Here is a 24,490-nt window from a genome sequence, read left to right on the forward strand (position 1 = left end):
CTCATTATGTGTGTCTTTGTAGTTGTTTTGTGTGTCTATGTACTCATTATGTGTGTCTTTGTAGTTGTTTTGTGTGTCTATGTACTCATTATGTGTGTCTTTGTAGTTGTTTTGTGTGTCTATGTACTCATTATGTGTGTCTTTGTAGTTGTTTTGTGTGTCTATATACTCATTATGTGTGTCTTTGTAGTTGTTTTGTGTCTCTTTGAAGTCCTTTTTAGTCTCTTTGTAGTTGTTTTGTGTGTCTATGTACTCATTATGTGTCTCTTTGTAGTTGTTTTGTGTGTCTATATACTCATTATGTGTGTCTTTGTAGTTGTTTTGTGTGTCTATGTACTCATTGTGTGTGTCTTTGTAGTTGTTTTGTGTGTCTCTGTACTCATTATGTGTGTCTTTGTAGTTGTTTTGTGTGTCTATGTACTCATTATGTGTGTCTTTGTAGTTGTTTTGTGTGTCTATGTACTCATTGTGTGTGTCTTTGTAGTTGTTTTGTGTGTCTATGTACTCATTATGTGTGTCTTTGTAGTTGTTTTGTGTGTCTATGTACTCATTTTGTGTGTCTTTGTAGTTGTTTTGTGTGTCTATGTACTCATTGTGTGTGTCTTTGTAGTTGTTTTGTTAGCTGGATGCAGCTGGTGCAGCTCATTTGTTTTAGGTGTGACAGCGGTGAGGCGGCGTGCGTGAGACATCAGCAGGGTTGTGTGAGCGACCTGCACTTACGTAATACTGCTGCACATTCCTCCTCGCAGGGCGAAGGCTGGAAAGACGTTCATGTGCTGCTGGAGTTCCTCCGCTCACTGATGCAGTAACGCTGGTCCACCGGCAGACTGTGGAGCCATGAAGTCATCCAAAGTCTCTGATCGTTTTCTGGATTTAGAGATTCAACTCTTACAAACCGGCTCGTGTTCATTTAACGTGCCGACAAATTACATTTATTATGAAAAGCTGCTGCAGATAGAAAAAAGCCACACGACATTACGCTCAGGTACGTTGTGCTATTCAAGCAGATAATTATGATTCAAATCGATGCAAAAGTATGAAGGAACAAGTCGTTGTTTCCTTATCCACTTATTCAATAAAACACAAGTGATTGGTCTGCACAGTCTGCTTCCGTCGCTGTTTTAACTGAACGTTGTTCAATGCATTTAGTGAAAACGTTCTGCCAAACAGCTTCAGTGTGTCTTTACAAATCCTACAACCTGTATCAGTATCAACCTGACCTGCACATGTTGAGACCTCTGACACGGGGAAAGGTAGCCGCTATATGTTCACTCACAACATGCATGAAGGCAGCGTGTTAGCTCCACTTGTGGATGCAAAGACTGAAGCCAGTCCTTCCACTTCTCCTCCGGCCTTCAGCGTAAACTTTCCCTCACCTGCTTCATGTTTACTTGCTTGTCACGTACGTCGCAGTGATTGGGGGATTTTTCTGAGTTTCGTATGCGTCACTCTGTTCTCCGTGTTCCCGCTCCGTGTTCCCACGCTTTAACACAGAGGTTCTCAAACTGTGGGGCGCGCCCCTCTAGTGGGGCGCAGCGGTATTGCAGGTGGGGCGCGGGGGGGAAATGCAGAATTCTTTTATTTCAAGAACTTTAGTCATACCTGCAAACTTGTCGCTTGTGAGACGAGGAGAAAAGGTGACGTAGTGATCTTCACTATAAAACATCTTTGATGTGACGTGTGGAGTTTTGGCCAATCAGCGTTAAGATGTCTGCAGCGTCTTTCCCTCCGTTACAGTTTAAGTTCCGTTTTGTTCCGTTAAAGTTCAGACTTGCTGGTTAAGTTAACGTTAAGTTAACATTAAGTTAAGTTAGGGTTAGGGTTAGTTAAGTTAACGGTAACGTGCTGCTCTAACGTTGATGCTTCAGTATCAACTATCACACATCAGCCACAGGAGACATTTCACTACTTTTATACTTTAAATACATTTTACTGATAATAACAGTAATAATAATAATAATAATACTTTTACTTCTGGATTTTGAATGCAGGACTTTTCCTTGTAAAGACGATATTTACATGAAGCTATTGCTGCGTTTACTTCAGTGATAGATCATAATTCTTCTTCCTGTCATCCTCCGACTCTAACAGTCATGAGTCGCCGCTTTGTTTCTGACTGAAACAAGGTGACTTCCCTGCAGCTCGACGCCGGCTGACTCACCTCAAACATGTGACCACGAGTATCATCGAGTCATTCCTAAGAAGGGCACGCACGCTTATTAACATCTTTTTTTTAACCGATATAATTGAGTTCGTGTTTTGCTTCTATGTAAATATCAATACGGTGACGAGCAGAATCCTGTTGATCCCGAGAGAGAAGAAGCTCTGCAGTTGCAACAGATCAGTTAGAATGAAGAAGAACTTCAGTGACAGGAACTCTTTGAGGTTTGATTGACGTGTGATCTGACAGACGGGACGGGACGGGGACGGGGACGGGGACGGGGACGGGACGGGACGGGGACGGGACGGGGACGGGGCGGGGACGGGGACGGGACGGGGACGGGACGGGTCGGGCACCTTTTGTTTGCACTGAAGATGTCGAGATAACGTTCAAAACTAGAAGCACCGGTTTGACTCTCCTCTTACGGACTTGACACTGAAACAGAGGAAAAAAAGTTAATTTTCATTTGTGTTGCGTGGAAGTTCAGAGCAAAGAGAGAACCGTTCTGTGACCTCTCGCTGTGACTGTATCTGCGTCTACGTTTGCAGGATGCATTGAAGCTTTGGCTGCAGCTCAGTCGTGCTGGAGATAATGTCGGTGAGGCGACCCGAGTGTGTGCAAAACCAAATCCCTCTGTAGATAAGTGCAGCACACAGCAGCTCATTTTACTTCTACAAACACTGCAGAGCGATGATGTCAGTCGGGAGCTGTTGCAGCGTGGAGGTGTTTGGTCTGTGCGTCTGCAGCTCCACCCTGCTGGGTCAACATTCAGTCACACGTTAGACGTGGACTCCTCACGGATGTTTACGGGCGATGACGGACGTCGGTAAAGTCGTATACCTGGAGGGGAAAGTGCTGAGGATTCTGTGACACAGAAAAAGCATTTAGGACGGACGAGTTCAGACTCATTCTGCTGTTCATCTGGTCACGTTGCTCCCCGGGGCGGTGACTCCTCTCTCCTAATGATCTCTGACTCTCTGACGTCCACAGAGCACGATGTACGAGAACACTTTGTCTTACGGGTCTCAGGCTTCACTGAGAAAAGAACGTGAATTCTTATGAAGATTCCTGGAAAATGCAGATTAACAATCAAAATGTCTTAATTTTCTAAACGACGTGGATCAGATCAGATGAGACGGAACTTTATTAATCCAGAAGGAACTTCTTGTGCCAGAGATTGATTAAAAAAAACAAAGAAGAAGAAAAGAAGAATCAGAAAAAAACAATTGAGTAAAACTAAGAGAAGAAGAAGTAATGCTAACAAATACAAACATTCATTCATAAAAATAAGTCAACTAAAAGTGATGTTTTTCATGATATTGAGCAGAATATTGGGCAAAGATAAATAATGAAAACTTGTATTTCACATGATGTTGAATATGAAATAACAGCGTCTTCAGAGGATCAGAGGCTCCTGATCATCTAAACGCTTCATTATCTTCAGTCTAGTGTCGATTCACAGTTTTAGATATTTGTCTGTAAGTTTGATTATTCACTGTTTTGTATTTAATATCATTAATAAAGTTGTAAACTCTCTTGGTGAGCTTGTGTTTGACTGTTTTAAACGTCTTTAAGTGTCTCAAACACACACGAGTCCAACAGTGTTGAGAACATCTGTCTTTAAAGGGGACGTGATGGAGTTCTGTCAGTATCTAAATGAAAGCTTTTATATCATGTTCAGGCACCCCATAATATTAATAATATTATTATTATTATTATTATTATTATTATTATTATTATATAAAGTAATAAAAGCACTCTGGTGGAGCTTCAGTCTGTATTGAGCAGCAAAACAAGGATAATACTCTAAAGACCGTAATCATCCGCTGCCTGATTACTGCTTGATCCCTACATGGCAGATGTGTGTGTGTGTGTGTGTGTGTGTGTGTGTGTGTGTGTGTGTGTCTCCAGCTGACCTCTGACCTCTTTAACTTCATCACATGTTCTTTATTTGACCTTCATTACGTCACTGAGGTAGAAGGTCAGAGGTAACATGCTGCCTGCAGAGACGGGGCGTCATATTGAAATCTTCATTATTCTTGATTATGAATCTATAATTCCTGATTTTGATTTCTGTGTGTTTGCTGGTTAAACACACACCTCCTGCTGAAGCAGCTTCCGTTCATATCAACACATAATCTTTCATCGATTTATCTATTGACAGAATCTAAGTGTTGAGGAAAGGCTGTGAGGAAGTGAGGCAATGCTGCCTTCAAAATAAAAGCACAGACAAAACACTGCAAGTAAAGCAATCAACAAGTTGAATTATTTCTAAAAAGGTGGATTGATACTGTTTGAGTCATTAATTCTCTTTGTAGATTATGATAAAAGCACAAAGAAGAGATCATAATAAAGAACTTTATATTGTAAACGGAGTGAGATTTCAGGAATTACCTTCAAATAATATCGCAAAACATTCAAACTCAGATTTTATGTGAAAAACTTCTGGATGTAATTTAAAGGAAATCACTGGTAATGAAATCTAATAATTATCATTAATGATCATCTATTACGTTGCGTTATCTTGACAGACGTTACGTTATTGCTTCTGTTGACTCCGACGTTTAATAAATGCACCAATAAATAACGAACACGACTGTTAACCATGTAAATCATCAAACTGTCTCTAAATCCCAGAAATCACGACAGTGTCTCATTTTTACTCTTATTGTGAGGAAAACAGAAACTGTGTTTTTATAGTAAGTCATACAAAAACATGTGAAATCAATCAGTAATGTTCTTAAAACCTATTTCTACACACTGGCTCGTCTTTGTACGGCTTCATTTCATTTTTAATATTTAATGTATTTATTGTATTTCTTCATTTGTTCTTTCATCAGCGTTCAAACTTCACCTCGTTTGTTCTGCTTTGTTTATTCCTCTGTTGTTATTTTACCTGTTTTGTCTGTCAAATCATTTTATGATGAAAATAAAGTTTCTAATAAGGAATGAAGGGTCAATTCATATTTACTCATTTTTAAATGGAGCATTTATTTTAATTAAATTCACATTTTACTCAGAATAAGTACGAATTTACATAATTATTATCAAATGACAAACCTGTAAAATGAAACACTGTGACACACAACAGGTGTGCGCCTTCTCACTTTATTTTGAAATGTCTCACCAGAAGTTGGTCAGGGACACGAGGAGGAGGAGGAGGAGGAGGAGGAGGAGGAGGAGGAGGAGGGGCATGTCCACGTTGGAGACCAATGACAGGACAGGTAGCAACAGGTGAGCCTCTCTCACACCCACACACACACACACACACACACACACACACACACTGAGGAAGCGGCTCCTGGGACAGACGTGACATGACGCGGATCTAGAGCAGAGACCAGTTCAGCGCCCCGGACAGGAAACCAATCCGGGTCCTTTGGATTATTATCGAGATTAAAACCCGGATGACAGAAGAAAGAAACAGTTGAAACGTTCCTCTAATAAGGACTTTGTGGAGTTAGTGTGAGTTTAGAGCTTAAAACATATTTAAATAAGGTTCACAGCCTGTTTGTGTTGCATCGACGTGGACCCGCTGGATTATTGATCTGCTGGAGTTTATTATATATATATAGATATCTATATATATATATCTATATATATGGATATGTCTCCTGCTGTGCAGTAATGTCTCCACACAGCTTTGATAGTAGGAACTAGTTTAGTCTCTTTATTAAACCTCCTGTTGGCTGAATATTAACCCCCCCGGAGCTGCGGACTACCCCGGCACCATGATCAGCTCGGAGGCCCTGCGGCCGTCCGCGTCCGGCAGGAAGCCGCTGGGCAAGCTGGCGTCCCGGCTGGAGGAGGTGAAGAACCCGTGGAGGCAAGTGTCCACGCTGGAGCTGAGCCACAACGAGGCGGCCCGCCTGGCCACGGACGCCCTGCTGGAGCAAGGGGAGAAGGAGTACCGCCGGGTGCTGAGCGAGGAGCGGGAGCTCAACTTTCTGTCCCCGCTGGAGGTGCGCTACATCACCGAGCAAGCGGCCAAGACGTGCGCCTCCGAGAGCAACGGCGGCGGCGGCGGCGGCGGCGGCGGTCCCAACGACCGGGACTTCGGGGACGGAGACGCCGTGTCCGACCTCACCTCCGGGACTTACTTCCCGATGATGTCCGACGACGAGCCGCCGATGCTGGAGCTCGGCTGGCCGGACTCCCCGTCGAGGTACGGACCGTCGGAGACGCAGATCTACTTCCAGAGGGACAAGTCCCACAACGTGAAAGACCTCATCAGGTCCCTGATCAACAAAGCCAAGAAGGTCTGCCTCAGCCTTTATTATACATTTATAATGTGGAACAATTAACTTCAGTGAACATAAAACAAGATACAGTTTAAGATCACGTTTTATTTGGGTTTTATATGTGTGTACATACATCATCATGATTCCTTAAATCTGACTTTATGCTCAGAAACTATGTAATACTCGTTTATTGAGCGTTAGACCCGGATTATCAGCACACATTATGACACCTAAATAAACACTCATCAATCAGCTGATCAATAGAACAGTGAAGGAGGTCTGTGGGTCTCCTGGTCTCCAGTGATCACATTATTCATCACAGTGAGACAGATTAAAGTCCGTTAAAAGCTTATTATTTTATTCTGATGTTGCTCTGTGCTCAACATTCATCTCAGTTTAACAAATCTACAGCCGACTAGTTTGGAGTCCAACAACTTAAGTGTGATGTGGAAACTTGAAGCCTTTATTTATAAGGCTGACAACTTTATTCATACAGCAGCTTTTTATTCAGATCACAGCAAATAATCTGATGATAAAAGAGTTCAATGACAGCAGTGAGTTGAATGAAGTGCAGACATTGTCTAACATGAAAACAACAGAAGAAGACACAGGTTTCGTGGAGACATCTTGTGTCAGTCAAACTCTGAGTGTTTATGTTTTCATGACGGCGTCTCGACAAACAGCACAACACAGGAGTCCTTGTGTTCCCTCCGCCGGTGTTGTGCGTTCTGTCTCTCTTGGTTTCTGCCTGCTGTGGTTTCCACTTGTTAAACAGCTGAGTCGGCGTCCTGCTGCTGTCATGTCTGATCAGCGAGCACCGAGGCATCGCTCGGTTATCAGCTGACCTCGGTTCACAGATTTGGAAAAGATCTGACTCTCTAATCACCGTCCACGGACGGACAATGAGACCGTGGACACATGCCCCCCCCCCCCATCTGTAGCAGCAACACTAAATACTGCTGCATCTTTGTGTCATTGTTCTTCGTCTCCTCGTAGTTTTGTCTCTTTGTAGATGTTTTTTGTGTCTCTTTGGTCATTTTGCGTCTCCCGATAGTTGTTATTTGTGTGGCAGTTTGCGTCTCTTTGTAATTGTTTAGTTTTCTTTGTGGAAGTTTTGTCTCATTTCAGTCATTTTGTGTCTCTCTGTAGTTGTTTTGTGTCTCTCTGTAGTTGTTTTGTGTCAGTCTGTAGTTGTTTTGCGTCTCTCTGTAGTTGTTTTGTGTCTCTCTGTAGTTGTTTTGTGTCTCTCTGTAGTTGTTTTGCGTCTCTCCGTAGTTGTTTTGTGTCTCTCTGTAGTTGTTTTGCGTCTCTCTGTAGTTGTTTTGTGTCTCTCTGTAGTTGTTTTGTGTCTCTCTGTAGTTGTTTTGTGCGTCTCTCTGTAGTTGTTTTGTGTCTCTCTGTAGTTGTTTTGCGTCTCTCTGTAGTTGTTTTGTGCGTCTCTCTGTAGTTGTTTTGCGTCTCTCTGTAGTTGTTTTGCGTCTCTCTGTAGTTGTTTTGTGCGTCTCTCTGTAGTTGTTTTGTGTCTCTCTGTAGTTGTTTTGCGTCTCTCTGTAGTTGTTTTGTGTCTCTCTGTAGTTGTTTTGCGTCTCTCTGTAGTTGTTTTGCGTCTCTCTGTAGTTGTTTTGTGTCTCTCTGTAGTTGTTTTGTGCGTCTCTCTGTAGTTGTTTTGTGTCTCTCTGTAGTTGTTTTGCGTCTCTCTGTAGTTGTTTTGCGTCTCTCTGTAGTTGTTTTGTGCGTCTCTCTGTAGTTGTTTTGCGTCTCTCTGTAGTTGTTTTGTGCGTCTCTCTGTAGTTGTTTTGTGTCTCTCTGTAGTTGTTTTGTGCGTCTCTCTGTAGTTGTTTTGCGTCTCTCTGTAGTTGTTTTGCGTCTCTCTGTAGTTGTTTTGTGCGTCTCTCTGTAGTTGTTTTGCGTCTCTCTGTAGTTGTTTTGCGTATCTCTGTAGTTGTTTTGCGTCTCTCTGTAGTTGTTTTGTGCGTCTCTCTGTAGTTGTTTTGCGTCTCTCTGTAGTTGTTTTGCGTCTCTCTGTAGTTGTTTTGTGCGTCTCTCTGTAGTTGTTTTGCGTCTCTCTGTAGTTGTTTTGTGCGTCTCTCTGTAGTTGTTTTGCGTCTCTCTGTAGTTGTTTTGCATCTTATTGTGGTAGTTTGCGTCACTTCCTCATCGTTTAGTGTGTCTTTGTTGTCATTCAAGTCTCTCTGTAGAACTTGTGCATCTTATTGTGACAGTGTGTGTGTCTCGTTGTAATTCTGTTGTGTCTCTTTAAGGTTGTGTGTCTCTCTGTAGTCGCTTTGCATCTTATTGTGGTAGTGTGCGTCTCGTTGACATCATTTTGTTTCTTTGTTGATCTTTTGAGTCTCTTTGTAGTAGTTTTGAACATCTTTCTATATTCCTGTTGTGTGTTATTTGTGGGTAGTTTGCCTTTCTTTCCCCTGGAGGGGCCCCGGGGCCCCGGGAGGCCCCATTCAGTGATCCATCCCAGGGCCACGGCACTCTGGATGCTATAAATTAAAAATGATTTAGTTCACTAATGATCAGCTCTGCCGCTGCATCATGACTGAGACGTATGAGTTTACGCACATGTTGCCCAATCGTCTCGTGGTCACTAAACTGACCACAGAGCAGTTAGATGAGGAACACGCTGCACATGAGTCAGCTCTCCACAGACGCTTCCTTCTTCTCCAGCTTTTTTAGAAATGCATCACGTCTCTTGATGCTAATAAAAGACTTGTTCGCTGCGGGGAACATGTGGAGAGGCTGCGGTGTCTCGACACGGCAGCAACATTCTGCTCTTTCTCACACGTTTGTGCAGAGTCAGCAGGTTTACGGTCACCAGGCAGTGGATGCAGCTGATAAACATGAACAGCTGTTCATTGCTCTTATCTCAAGTTCACTTAGTTCCTTCTGCCGGACCAGAACAATAAAGGAGCTTCTTGTAATGTGAGAGCAGTCAAGGAGACTTATCTCTTCTCTCTAATCATGTTGCTGCTCTCACAAAAGAACAAGAGAGTGTTTCACAATATTCCCCGATGTGTGTTTTGAACTGTGGGTTTCCTTCACACAGCAGCTGATCTGCAACACAACACTGCTGTCGTTCACGTTGGTTACGTTGCAGGTTTTCAACAGGAGAAAATATCAAAGTGCATCTGGAGTCCTTTCAGCCATCGTTACTCATTCACACGCTCATGTGCATAAAGCCAGCGGGCATCAAGACGTCTGTACATGCTGTCAAATGCTGTTCTTTGTGTGTTAATGTTGCGTAACACCTGCTGCATGCAGGCTCCTTTCACTCCTTCTAAAGCACGTAAAAGAGACGTTCACTGTTTATGTTAAATATCAGATCCAGAACAAAAGCTCCGGTTCCCTTCAGGGGCGGAAGAACAACAAGAAGCAGCTTTTTAAAAGTGTATTAGTTTCTTTTTTAGTCGTTTGGATTACGTACTTACAAAATGTGTCCGACTAAAGTAAAATACCAGCGAGGTTCTGCTTTGTTAAAGTGTGCACGCTTTGCATGATGGGAACTTCTGAGAGACGTTAGCAGCTCAAGAGAAATGCTTCCTGTCGGGACCCCGGAACACGTTAAACCAGTTCTTTACAAACGCGCTGCAGCTTATGAAGCTATAATTATCTTTGAGTCATAAATCATTGGAAACATATATACATACATATATATATATATATAAACTGCTATGTCGCCGGTTCGATTCCAGCCGGCGATGGAATAGTCATTAGTGGTACAACTAAATATTGTGCATTGTGGTATTTTTTTGTAAATTCTGGTGGTTTCATAGTATTACGTTTTGTTTTCATTACTGGACCTTTATGAAGACTTATTTTACTATCAGAGAATATCTAAGCTTTGCCTCGTCATTACTTTATTACAACATGATCCGAATGCATGAAACAGTTGCAGAATTTAAATAATATTCATTGTGCAACTGCAACGTAGTAAAAAAAACACAAATCTAAAATGAAACATACGTGGTCAACAGCTTAATGGTGCTTCCTTTTCAGGACTAAATGTGTTAAATAGTTGTATGAACACTATAAACTGACCACAGGTCAGAAGTGCTGTTGGTTTAATGTTGCGTTGCAGTTTGGATGACGTGTTCTCACCGCTGTCTTCAGCAGGAACGTGTCCTCCGTAGCTGGATTCTTATTGCATTCGTAATATTACTCCAGGTAGGTTATTCATTTTTGTGTTTTAAAGTAAGAACCATGAGGGAGAAGGCCGTCCCCCATCTTGTCTGGACCACCATGCTCCTCTAAAGAAGGTCCAGCTGAGCTCATTCGCCTCCCATGAGCATTAAATATAAAGCGACGCGTATCACCAGAGCAGCGCTTTAAGATTGATTTCATTCAGGATTAATCAGTAGATTATGTTTTCGGTTAATTGTTTAGTCTGTAAAATATCAATGTGTCCATGTTCACGTCTCAAAAAAACCTCAAACGGTGTTGAGTCGGCAGTGAGACAGTGAGGTCTGTCTGGAGGGTGAGACACGGTGTCTCAGTGTCTAAATAACAGTTTCACTAACAAGGACCACGCACATAACTGTATGAGTTTCGAGAGGTTTATTGCATAACGGAATGATTGTTGGATGAGGAAGCGGAAGAGGTAGAGGGTTGAAGGGATGAAGGGATGTGGGGTAGGGGTAGAGGGATGTAGGGTAGGGGTAGAGGGATGAAGGGATGTAGGGTAGGGGTAGAGGGATGTAGGGTAGGGGTAGAGGGATGAAGGGATGTAGGGTAGGGGTAGGGGTAGAGGGATGAAGGGATGTAGGGTAGGGGTAGAGGGATGTAGGGTAGGGGTAGAAGGATGAAGGGATGTAGGGTAGGGGTAGGGGGATGTAGGGTAGGGGTAGAGGGATGAAGGGATGTAGGGTAGGGGTAGGGGTAGAGGGATGAAGGGATGTAGGGTAGGGGTAGAGGGATGTAGGGTAGGGGTAGAGGGATGAAGGGATGTAGGGTAGGGATCAAGGTACAGGGATGAAAAGATGTAGGTTAGGGATAGAGGTAGAGGGATGAAGGGACGAGACGGGGGACCGTTTGTGTCGGCGGCTGGTGGGAACGGAGACTGTTGGATGGGGGGCCGTCTCTTAGGAAGCTCTGGAGGTGCAGAGTCCCCAGTCGTTCCTGTAATCCTGCGAGAGAGAAAAAGGAAAACAAAAAATGGGGTCGGGGGGGAGGGATGAGAGAACAGATCCAAAGAGGAAGTGAACGGGTTAGTAGAGCTTAAATACTTGTCCGGGGGAAATGAGCCGTGTTCTGGGCGTGGTCCCGTTCCTGAACAAAGTTTATAAAACTACATTAAATGGAGAATGTGAAACATGAAGGCCTGTATGATGACGTCTGTCGTGTGTGTCCCCCCCGCTGCTGCAGGTGATCGCGCTGGTGATGGACGTGTTCACAGACGTGGACCTGCTGTGTGATCTGATGGAGGCGTCCAACAAGCGCAAAGTCCCCGTCTACATCCTGCTGGACGAGAAGAACCTCGACCACTTCACGGACATGTGCTCCGCACTCGACATTCAGAGCTCACACATGAGTGTAAGTACCGAGTGTTACTTCTATCGTTCAACATCATTCCTCGTGCAGAGACGAGGACCAGTGAGGCACACGTGACCCTCCAGACCACGATAACAGTGAAGTCACTATGAGCAACTCTTTAACTGGTCCTGAATCAGTCTCAGTGTAGTACTGATCCTCTATGTGAACCCGTCTCAGTGTAGTCCTGATCCTCTATCAGACCTCCATCAGTAAAGAGACCATCAGAGAGAAGATGGTCTGTTTCTATAGAGTTATTCTTGATGCTCGTCATCGGAGCCACCGGGTCGGATTCTGGTGAAACCAGATGAACTCATGCAGGTTCACCAGAACCTCCTTCAGCTCAGACTCCAGCAGAGACCGGTCCACCGTGGACAGACCCAGATCCTCCAGCAGAGACTTGGTCCACCGTGGACAGACCCATCCAGCATTCGTAGCTATACCTACGAAAAATATTGCGCCGTGTTTCGTAGATATCTGACTAAATCATTTTACGTATCTTATCCACGTAATCATGAACAAGGAAGTATAAAGACCAGAAAAACACCACCAGTGGTGGCCGTCAGGGCCAGCTAAGCCTTCTCTGCTGGCCTAAACAGAATCACAAAGTTATAGCTATTTTATAATTTAATAATTTTTCACAAATACACGACTGTCTTCCTCTGTTGCTCTGCTTCCAGCCTGCAGCTTGTTTTAAGGAGAGCTTTTATCCAATCAGATTCAGCCCCTTTGTCTCTAAGGAGAGAAGCCCGAGATCCTCGAGGTAGACTTTGCAGATTAAAGTGAATGGAGACGATATTGTTGATTGTCATCGTGTTCAACCAATCAGATCTTTAGTTTGACATGTTGGGCGTATTCTTTGACGTGCCAGAGGCACCGATGTAGCCTCCTAAGTACGTCTGCATTAAGGTGCGCTGTGATTGGTTCAGTGGGCCGGCGTGTGACTGATGTGAAATTTAAGGAAGCTGAAGCAGAAGTTAGTTGGAGTAGTGAGAGTTCAAATTGAAAGCTATGGAAGAAATTATAACATCTGTAGGGTTTTGCTTGGTGTAGTTTATTTATTTGTATGAACGGTGTTCCTGGCTGACAGCGTCGTCGCACATGTTATGTCTGGGAATGTGTTTCATGTTAACTGAGCGTCTTGGTGTTTGGAGCTACGCTACGCTAACCCGAGGACGCCGTAGCACTGCAGGACACTACGGTGCTTTTGAAAACTTTTGGAGAAACCCGAGTGGATCTACAGATCAACGAACACGTTCGCAGGGAAACGGAGCTCCACAAACCGCGGTCCGCCCGGCGGAGGTGGGATCCCGGCGAAATACAACCGGGGAGGCTCGACTGTAACTGGCGTCCATGAATCGAGAAGGACTTCTTACTGGAACTGAAACGATGTACTGAACAAACGTGGGATTAAACTCTTTGTCAACAAAGAAAGGAGGATGGACTTTGTCTTTAAGTGAACAGCATTCGGTTAAGTGACAAACTGCGTTTGTTTCTTTACATCTGCAGTAACGTTACTGCCGTTCATTTGTCTATCGTGTCGTTTTTATGAATAATATTTGAATGGCTCGTGCTCTCGTGTGGTGGAATGTGTGGATCCGCTGCAGGTTTGCTGGATTGATTTGTTGCTTTGTTGTCATATGAATATATGTGACTGGTTCTTATGACTTTGTTATTATTATGTTGATTTGACTATGCATTGTCCCGTCATGCACGTGTTCATGTAACTGCACCGTAGCTGTTCAACTGTAGTAGGACAGCACAGAAGGACCCCCCCCAGTTTTGTACAAAAAGCGCCTTTCTGTTCCATTAAAGAGTAATTTGCAAACCTCAGCGGAATCGCTGTCTCTACACTCCGCTTCTAGAAGTCACACTGGAGCGTTAGAGGATAGGAATGCAGAGCTTAGCATGTAGCAGGACGTCTCACTGAGACAGTGGACAGTGTCCTCCTGTTTGCCGGCTCCATCATTCAGCGTCATTTCAACCGTTTGGTGAACTGTCTCGACCGTTTTCTTTTTCTACGGTTGTAAAAGTGACAAAGTGATTCCTGCTGAGCGGGAGAATATATTCTCTCTTCTCAGGTTGCTCTCCGTGGACCGTGGACTCCAACTCTGTTGCGTTTCTGTGGGATTCTAGACGTCGGAGTCTCCTCGAACACATCGCTGTCGGCTCACACAGAAGTGATGTTCTTGGCGAGATGACACGTTAACAGCGATGAATCATCTGTCTCTGCATGTTGATTTTTATCAGTGCACAGAAATGAACTGCAGCCAAATGTGGCCTGAAGGAAGGAAATAGAGATGCAAAACAGCAGCATGTGTGCATAGGAAAAACCTTTGATATGAATAAAAACGTTAACTCTGTTTAAGTGGAGGACTCAAATTACTCCAAAAACGAGTTATGCACGGAGTTCTTTTGCTTTCTCAGGTTCCATGAAGCGTTCAGGCTGCTTGGAGCTCAGTGTTAGTAGATGCTCACCTGTTCTGCAAGCTAAGCTTTAGAACTGCAACTATTTTTTACTATCGATTAATCTACCATTTGTTCAAGCAATTCATGCGTTTGGTCCATACTATAGTCGAATTTTGAACATCGCAATTTCCCAAAAGCTCAAATTAACATATTCATCATTTGTTTTGTCTGAGCAACAATCTAAAACTCCCAAATATTCAGTTTGGTATCATAGAAGTCGAAGGAAACTAACAACAAATATTCACGTTTTGGGAAGCTGAAAGCATTTTGATAGAAACGTGGAGGGAAAGTGACTTTATTATAATGTGTGAATTAAGAGTTCAAAGAATGTAAAGACGTCAGTTCGAGACAGTAAATTGTGTGTCTGTGTGCAGAACATGAGGATTCGCAGCACGTGTGGCGACACTTACTGCACCAAGAGCGGCAAGAAATTCACCGGTCAGGTCCTGGAGAAGTTTATGATCATTGACTGTGAAGAGGTCATCGCCGGGTCATACAAGTGAGCAACACACACACACACACACACCCACACACACACACACGCACACACACACACACACACACAAGCTAACGTTCAGAACAATCAATGGAAGAGATTCTCCTCCTGACGTTGTTGAATCAGAAAGCTCTACGATAGCTCTGTGATAGTTCCTCATATTTGATTTGTACAGAGACCAGACTATGTGTATGAAGACTCATTGACTCTCTACGGTGTAAATAATAACCGTATATCTATATTTTGAGTGTTGATGGAGCTGCTACAATGTTAGCATAGCCTAGCACTGATCCATCCAAACTCCATTCAGAAAACAAAGCATTTTAAAAGTTGTGTGCTTGTCGTCTTGCGGTCCCCGACGAAGCGTGAATTCACACTTTTTTACAAATCTGCTTTATCATGTCGTTATTTTTTCGCGCCTCATTATTGTGGCGCGTCGCTGCAGTTGGTCTGGATTTAGTAGCTTCTTCAAGTGACGCTGGTGTTTCACAACTTCAGCGATGATCTCTGTAATTAACCGACAGCTGACTTTCCAGGTGACTCCTCCTCAGAAGTATTCACATTCACACATTCTTTGTACCATCAGTCACCCGATGCAGGCGTGTCACCTTAATCCACTCCGTGCGCCGCTGCCCGTTTTTATTCTGTCAAATGTCATTTTCTGTCCAGTCAGCTGGTTTTTCTTACGATATTCTCTTGACACGGTGTCTTAGATTTGGCTCGGCGGCTGCAGTGGAGTGTTTTTAGCTTGTAGTTTGGTTTCATGTGTGTTGGGTGAAGTCAGGCTGCGACTGACGGGCATCAAAAACCGGCTGGCGTTGGAATGAAGGGCGAGGTCCTCCAGCGAGGCAAATGTTTTCTTATCACCTGAGCGCTGCCTTCCCTCCCTCCCTCCCTCCCTCCCTCCTCTCCCTCCCGTCCTCCATACCTCTGATAGTAAAACCCATTATTAAAGCGCCGGTTTACACTCTGATACCCGGGGAGCGTTCGCTCCAGTTTGTTTGAGAAGCAAATAAATATATATATAAAGATATTTAGCCGATAACGACGGCTGTCATCTGTTAATCCAAAGAAAGTAACATTTATTCATATTTTTATGGAGATAATAACTACATACATGGAACTTAAACTTGAACTCTCCATGTTTGGCATTTATAATCACTATAGTAACATGTAATGAATGGTTTATAAACTATAACTCCTCTTCCACCCATAAGTTAAGTAATAATGATGATTATGATGATAATCTTTATTTATAGATAACGTATAAAGTGCTACACACGAGGCACCAATTTAATATCGACAAAATATTAGATCCATAGTTTTTATGATCAAAGAGAACTGAGGAAGGTTCTTCAGACCGAAAGCTAAAATTAAAATGTTCTCTGCATCGACGTTAGAGTGCGGACATCTATTCTACCACTTTGAGCTCTTTAATACTTCCAGCACCTTCTTGATAAAACGGATAAAAGAAATTATATTTAAAAATGAAAAAAAATGCACAGAAAACCCAGATGAAATGAAAGAACGTCTTTCTGGTTAAATACTGAACGTTAATAAACACTTGAAGACAAAGATGTCCTCATATCTGCCGACAACTTCATTATATTGTGTTATAAACATGTATTACATGTTTATACGGTACTTCAATATCTGAATACACACGTGTTACACGTCACAAAGATCCTTATGAGATAAATTGGTAACATGTTCAGTGTCATACGATAGATATTGAAGTGGAATCAGACAACGGGATCACTCTGGTTGTTCCACCGTCGCCCCCCCGACTCCGTCTCTCCTCTCCTGCCATCGGTCCTCTTTGGTTACGTGTGGAGAGTTACCGACGGCTACCAGGGAAAATAAAAGCTCTATCCTCTTCCTTGTTTTGGTTTGACGCACTTTTCTCTGTGCCGTCATCTTTCCTCTGGAGTTCACAGTGAAAGTGAGGCTTCCCGGGAACCTGACGGTGTCATTATTCTACAACCACTTCATTGTGCGGTCCACGTTTACTTCATGATGAGTTAAAGCAGTCACAGGGAACAGCAGAGCTCACCGTGACGTGATTGACGTGGAACATAGAAGATACGACCCAGGTATCATTTCCATAACGCGACTCCCGTGTTGAAGGGAAATAGGATTTGATTATCAAACACGTTGTTTATATTGCAGGCCGGAGAGACGACTTCTCTTCCTGATGAGAACACACTTTATGATTTACGGTTAGCTGAAGGCGTGTTCGGATCAGTCATTCCTGAGAACATACCAGAGCTTTAACTGCAGGTGAATGGAGTGCGGCGTATCTGAGCAGTGAGTGATTTATTATTATCACAGAGGAACGTCGTCCTGCAGGTTCAGTCTGTGGCTGCTGTGAAACAAACACACTCAGCGTCTCAAGCAGCTCGCTGAAATGTCCTCACGAGGGTTTAAAGTCAGAAACAGATGTTCTGTTTCTTTGTGCACTGAACATGGTCGACAGTTAAGAGACTTTCATTGTTAGGATCCAGTCCCAACGCATTGTCACGGTGAAGTAGTCAGGAAATGCAAACGAGTGGTTTCATGTACAGGGACAAGAATTTCCTGTTTGTTCAGTGTCGTCGGAAAATTAGGTTAAAGGAAAACGTAATTGTTGTGCTTAAAATAACGACATGAAGTTAGATTAGACTATTAAACCAAGACTATTAAACCACATCGGTCTTCTGGTTGAACGTCCTGTTTGGTTATTAAAACGATTCAAATGTCTCTCATAATATTTAAAAAACGAATAGATTAAAATCGTGTTCATCGGTTTCTTATTTTTAGACTCGACCTGTTTAAACGTCGGGGAAATTAGTCGTCAGGAACATCCGTGATTTAGAGAAGGTTTGAGTTTGTCTCTTTATCTATTATAACAACTGAGATTATTCAACTAGTTGTAATATGTTAGTTGATTTCTAAGCAGGTTTAAGTAAATAAGGGATCACAGTTGTAGTTTTTAATAATAAAGCAAAGGCTGAAACATGCTCGAGGTTCTCCTGAAGACATTTGCATGTTCTTTTGTCTCAGATTTTCATATTAATATATATTTATATGTATATTTTATGTGAGTTGCAACTGTTTACGTCGTTACTGTCACGGTGAAAGATGAAGTAGACGTCGTGGTGATACCTCGGTAACTCAAACTGGACTTCCTGAATCGTGTGTTAACGCAGGACTGCTCATGGGGATCGTCATCAGAGCCGGTCTGTTGACGACTCTCTCGTCCTTCTAAACATTTGGTCATTTGTCTTCTATTCCGTGTGTCTCAGGGCTGCTGGGTAACATGTTGCGTTCACCGGCAGTCAGACGTTTGTGTGATGGAATACCTCTGAGCCTTTTTTTCAGTGTTCGTGTTCACGTGTCGCTGGCAGATAAGCTGCTGAGTCACCGTGGTGACTCATCGTTATCGCTGATCTGCAGGTTTATCAGCTGGAGGACAGAGATGATTTACACAAACAGCTGAAGTCACATTTTGTTTCATAATTTCTAGTTTGCATGAGAGTCATTGAATGAACACTATTCCTACCCAGCAAACAGAGTGCATCTCTGGATTCTTTGATTTTGGCTGTCGCCATCTTGTTTTTTTGTAACCAGTGAACAGGAAGTGACCATATGTGGACTGAGGAGGAGTGACGTAGACGTATATGTCTCTGGTAGAGACCTGTCAATCACTGTGTAGCCCCGCCCCTAAAGCATCCCCTGCTTTATGGTCTGTGTGACTCTAAACGGACCATCATTTACTAAATGAACATCATGCTGTATTGAAGAAGACTTGAAACTAGAGACTGAGACCATAAACTCATGTTTACAATGTTTACTGAGGTAATAAATCAAGAGAGAAGTAGAGTCATTTTCTCATAGACTTCTATACAACCAGAGGAGTCGCCCCCTGGTGGACACTAGAGAGAATGCAGCTTTAAGACATGAAGCTTTGGCTTTACTCAGCAGAACCGGAGGTTGACGTCTGGTTACACACAGTGTTGTGTGTCTGATGCACATTCTCGTTGGCCCTTTTGGGAAAAACGAGCAACACCGTAACCTTAAAAGTTGATTACTTACCTCATCTTTGCCGTAACCCCAAGATTAAACCTACAGGAGACCTCACGCGATGATCGTTGCACATCTGCAACCGCGACTAGACTTTCCTGCAGATTTACAAATGACTTATACCTTAAAATTCTGAAATTGACCGACAACTAAATGGTGCTAAAATATATACATATAACATAAATAGCATATTCGACTCTTAGAGTCAGTGTATGGTTTGTCCGCTCTGGGCTACTGTGGAAACATGGCGGACTCTGTGAAGAGGACTCCCTCTGTATTTATGACTCATTCTAAGCTAAAACACGTTTCTACGAGTAGATCCCTCTAAATGCTCCACACTGGCCCTTAAAACACAGTTTTTCTCAAATATCCCCGGTCACCTATACGCTGCAGCTCACCGGTCTCTCGTATTGTGTCTCCTCTCCAGTTTCACCTGGCTGTCGTCTCAGGTGCACAGCAACATGGTGATGCATTTCTCAGGTCGCATCACCGACAGCTTCGACAGGGAGTTCCGCTGTCTGTACGCCGACTCTCAGATCATCGACTGCTTCTTCAACCCCGAGGACGAGGGGATGTCCTACCACCAGCCGTTCCAAGCCACGATGACCCCCGGCGGCATGGGGTTCGGGGGGCTCGGGGGGCTCGGGGGGCTCGGGGGGCTTGGGGGGCTCGGGGGCCTCGGCCCGGTCATGGGGCTGGATTTACTCTCTGACAGGTACCAAGCTGGAGGCATCACCTTATCAAATATGTGCTTATTTTCATACATTTCCAGAACAGATATCTGAACGTTGAATAAAGCCAAGTTTTAAAATGATTGTTTAATCTTTAAAATGATTGTTTTAATCTTTAATCTTGACATATTAGAGTCAAAGGTGTTTACAGAGAATCTATGATATCTCTTTGTATCACTCCATAAATCAGAAAATACTGTCAACATCCATATCAGAATCTGTGTGAACCTTCAGCACATAGAGAGGAGTGAACGTGTAGAGTTTGGTGTGTGTAAGAGCTGCTGAAGTGGAGATTTATCATCAGAGTCTGAGAACAAACTCATTGAGAGAAAACGTCCTTTAAAGAGACGTTTAGTTCATTACAGACATTTAGAGACTCTACAGGTGAAGAGTTAACACATGAACTCATAGATTCACCATGAAGCTTCACTTCATCACTCACACTAAGAGGATTATCTTTTGTTTACTGAAATGTTATGTTTAAATATGCAAATGAGGCATTATGTAATGGTAACTTTTAGTGAATTTGGAAGAAAACTACAGACGTAAGTAAAAGTGTTAAAATAAATGTTTTCTGTCCACTCGTCTGAAAGAGCACAAGTTATGGAAGACAAACAGACCAACCGCTCTAAACTGACCCGTGCATGAAGGATAAACGTGTTCATGTGTTCAGATCTGAAATAGTATTTTCATACATGAAATGCATAAAAAGCACATATTATGGCAATTTATGTGATATTTTTAGTTTTTTAATACTAATACTAAAGTCAGGTTCCAGTAATATTTGTTGTGTTATTTTATGTGCTGTAGTTTTTTGTACTTTTGTACTGATCTTTACTTCCCCTCCGTCCTCCAGCAGGCAGAGGGACCGGGTGTGTTCTGAAAACTCCAGCAGCCAATCAAGTAACAGCGTGTCCAGTGTGAAGGCTGCACCCGGGATGACCTCCAACACCGTCTACAAGGTCACTCAAAGTCACGACAAGAAGGAGTCCGGCAGCAACCCCGAGAGGAGAGGGTCGGGACAAACGCTGAAGCCTCAGAGTCACGTCACAGCGGGTACACGAGTCTCAGCTAACGGAGGAACCAATCACAGCCCGGCTATGGACCGACCGCCGCCGTCCTACGGTCAGCCGATGGGCAGCGAGCGGAACAAGTCGAAGCCGACGGACGCCATGTGGTCCAATATAGGCGGCACTTCCTCCAAGTTCCAGGGGTCGGGGTTGTACGACCACAAACCGAGCCTGTTCCACAGCGCCGGGCCCGTCGCCGGCGCCCCCAACTCGATCCTGAACCCTAAGACCCAGACGCCCTCCCCGGTCAACGACGGCAAACTCACCCACAAGCAGAAGTCTCCCTCCAATCAGCTCCTCAACAAACTCTCGGACCTCTTCCTGCCCCCCAAAGACACCTACAACTTCCGGAGGTCGCCGTCCCCTCACGGCGCCGCGCCCTGGGGCGGGCAGGACCTCTCCAAACCCGAGCCGGAGAGCCAGCAGAGCCCGCCGCCGCCGCCGCCGCCGCTCTCTCCGACCGTGCTGATGAACCGGCAGGACGAGAAACGAATGACGCTGGGCCACAGCAAGCTGGACCTGGTGAACCAATACAACCAGACGAAGTCCAAGCAGGTGTACAGCCGCTTTGAGCTGAAGACCTCGAATTAAACCGGGAGTTCAGACTCTGTTTAAGTGCTGAACTCCCTCTTCCAAACTCTTCATTCCTCCTGTGTTTCCTGTCACCTTCTTACAACACATGAAGGTTGTTTTGAGGAAGTCCTTCGTCTTCTTCTACAGCTACAGTTGTCTTCTGTGATTCCTGAAACCATATTGCCTCTTTTATCACGTGAGGAGCCGTTAGTGCAGCAGGGACGTGACTCTTTGTGGTGTTGAAGTTTACTCGCATGGGAAAAGATTTAGGAATTGATCTGTGAAAATCACCCGTCAATTCATTCTTTTTAAACAAGTGCTACCTGAGTCATCGTGTTTTCAAAGATACAAAAACAAGGTTGTTGCTAAAAGAAGTCTGACAAAAGGTTTCAATTAACCAGTGTCCTCACAAAAACATGGCACGTTTTAGAAAGTCCAATGGCAGAAAATCATGCAGAAAATTACATTTGTTTTGCCTCAACACAAAAATAAAAAAAGACCAGAAAGGTTTCTATTATATACTCCAGGGAGTTAAATGATTTTGATCTTAATTTACAAGAAGCCTAAACTCAAACTGATATTTCAGTTATTACCTAAAAACTATTTAGTAAAGAAATATCAAGAACAATGTGAGAGTTGTTGAGAGGATAAACCCGTTTTTGGAGATAATGTGAACTCAGACCGTCGGCTTTCTGCTTATGCATGTAGCTCACTATCTAATGATCAGAGATGTCCCGATACTATTATTTATTTCTCAATAAATAACTTGCGTATTGGCCAATACCAGCGAGGTAAAAACACATCGTCATGTTACTGGCGGGATTTTTCCAGTGAAAGATATTGCGGACATTTTGCTAGTGCTGGCTAACGGCTAGCACATGCTCGATTATTACAAATCAGCAGCAAATCGTTTGATGATGAGCCATCTGGATTCTTTGCACATGTGCAGTAGCGATCGGGCAGGATGTACGGATTCAGGTAGCAAAAAAAAAAACACGTGTTCTTGTTCCTGTGCAGAGTAAATGATACGATAACGTGATACCAGATCGGTGCACAGACTTCCATACTCAGAACAAATCTATAAATGTTGGAACAATTACAGAGAGAAAAAGACAAATTCCTCAAAACTTCAGGAAATAAATATCAATGTGACAGAGAGAAACCGTATCTGTGACTTAAGATCCCAGTCTGTCAGTATGAACTCTCTGAAGACGCTAATCATTTCTTCTTCTTCTTCTTCTTCTTCTTTGGTTTCTGCAGACTAGACGCTGCAATGGCGTACTGCTCACTGTAAGTGTGTGTGGCTGTCAGTGCTGATCTTTGTTAATTGGACTGTTTTTGAAATTAGTCTCATTTGCAAAGAAAGGGGCCAATTTTGTGGCATTTCCTGCATGCATGTTACCTAATTTAAACATGGAAAAACATTGCAGGAGCACTGATATGCTGTTTGCTTGACGACGCAGTTAAAGGTGCGTTTCATCCTTTTGGTGCTTTGAGAATTACAGTTTATTTTTGTCTCATTCTTCGCAGGTTTAGCGGCCGCAAAAGTCGCGCAATCCTTTTGTGAATTCGCCCCTCAGTGTTGTGTTCATCTCACATTATAGAAAGGAACTAGTGACGTTTTTTACTTTAATGGATCCAGATCATGGTTTTATTAAGAGAGCTGGATACAGCGACGCCTCTCAGCCTCGCTGCTAATTTAAGAGTGGCCACTCGCGGTACTGCAGCAACAACAAAAAAGTCCCCTTAAACCATGTTCTGTAGAACAGGACACCTCAACATGTTAAAAAAGGTAAATTATTCTCCTTTGTATCCAATAATGTTTGGTTTATTTTTCCAGAGCCTGGAAAAGTTGTTTTTATGTGCGTGGCATCAATATCCAGTGAGTGTAACGTCAGCAGGAGAAACTTCTCTTTCTTTCACTCTTTGATTATTCCTGTAAGACAATAGCACCTATACGAGTGTATAACTCGTGCCTTGATCATCCTGCCTTAAGTTTTACAATCACATTATAGACAAACATCTCCAGTGAATAAGTGTTAATAGAGGTACCGACATGTCACCACAGGGAACAGTTGTAGATACCGTGTTCCTGCTGCTGTGTCTCGTTGCAATTCCGGGAAATGAGGCGTAAATGTAAAACATTTTGAGACATTGCAGGAACAACAGCAGATAAAATAAACCATTCTGAGAAGATGCTGTTTGTCATATATGGTGAAAGAATGTTTAATTCTACAGCACTGTCATTCCCTTAAAATGTTTCTTGTTGACAGACGATTTCTTTCCTCATATTGTACATTTTGTACGTTTTTTTGTCAGATATGTAGATTTGTATATAGACTGTGAATTAAAACACATTAGATACAGTTAATACTAATTGTACTATTTGTTTAGTTTGAGTTGTTTTTGTGATGAATTGTGCTGCAGTAGTTTTACTACAGCGCTCGATCGTCATCGTTTTGACTGTTGTCACAGAAGCAATAATGATCGACACGGATCAGTTATTTTAATGTGTTCTCATTCTGTGTGTGTTTTCGTTTACTGTTCATTTCAGTTGGTATTGATGTTTCGATGTTTTTTTATTTGCAGGCATCGATTCATGTCTCATGTTTGTCTGACTAATGTATATAACGGTGTAAATAATACATGAAGTGACTGTCAGGAATTTGGGTTATTGTTAAAGAAACACTTCTTAAACGCTTTTGTTAAATGTTATTTTTATTTTTACAATGTGTGTTATTTTACTGGAGAATGTGAACTTTCTGTTTAAAAGTTGGTCTTATTTTGTAAGATGAACACTTGAGGATTTAATAAAACAAAGTTTGAAGTTAAGAGCCGTTATCTGGAGATTATTAAGAGAAAACAAACAAACAAAAACCAGCTCATGTGTTTGTAAAGATGGAACGCTCTTAAGCTTACGGGTAAGAAATGTATCATTTATTTTAAATGTTTTCAAATGACGATAACCCATATAGACAATATAACAAAGATAATTCCTAATAATTGAGAACATTTTTATATATTATCACAAGTACTGGTCCAGACTGAAATATGTCAACAACTGTTGTGAGGATTGCCTTAACATTTGGTTCAGCTTTTCATATCCCCCTCAGGATGAACGCTAATAACTTTGGTGATCCTTCAGCCAT

General features: G+C 42.9%; 1 protein-coding gene across 1 annotated transcript; it reads left to right on the plus strand.

The window, feature by feature from the left end:
• Window positions 1-5,461: 5,461 nt before the first annotated feature.
• fam83c (family with sequence similarity 83 member C) lies at window positions 5,462-24,163 on the plus strand. The gene is made up of 5 exons (XM_079185893.1): window positions 5,462-6,420; window positions 11,776-11,943; window positions 14,784-14,908; window positions 19,395-19,607; window positions 20,558-24,163. The coding sequence occupies exons 1-5, from the start codon at window positions 5,893-5,895 to the stop codon at window positions 21,357-21,359; spliced, it is 1,836 nt and encodes a 611-aa protein (XP_079042019.1). The 5' UTR covers window positions 5,462-5,892; the 3' UTR covers window positions 21,360-24,163.
• The last annotated feature ends 327 nt before the right edge of the window (window positions 24,164-24,490 follow it).

Source organism: Pholis gunnellus (genome assembly GCF_910591455.1).
Source record: "Pholis gunnellus genome assembly, chromosome: 3".
In the NCBI taxonomy this organism is placed as follows: Eukaryota; Metazoa; Chordata; class Actinopteri; order Perciformes; family Pholidae; genus Pholis; species Pholis gunnellus.

Bases quoted from the DNA above. Each gene is read 5' to 3' on its own strand.
- fam83c (XM_079185893.1), top strand. From the start codon at position 5,893: ATGATCAGCTCGGAGGCCCTGCGGCCGTCCGCGTCCGGCAGGAAGCCG. The intron at 11,944-14,783 runs GTAAGTACCGAG...GTCTGTGTGCAG, and splicing joins TTCAGAGCTCACACATGAGT to AACATGAGGATTCGCAGCAC. The intron at 14,909-19,394 runs GTGAGCAACACA...TCTCCTCTCCAG, and splicing joins GTCATCGCCGGGTCATACAA to TTTCACCTGGCTGTCGTCTC.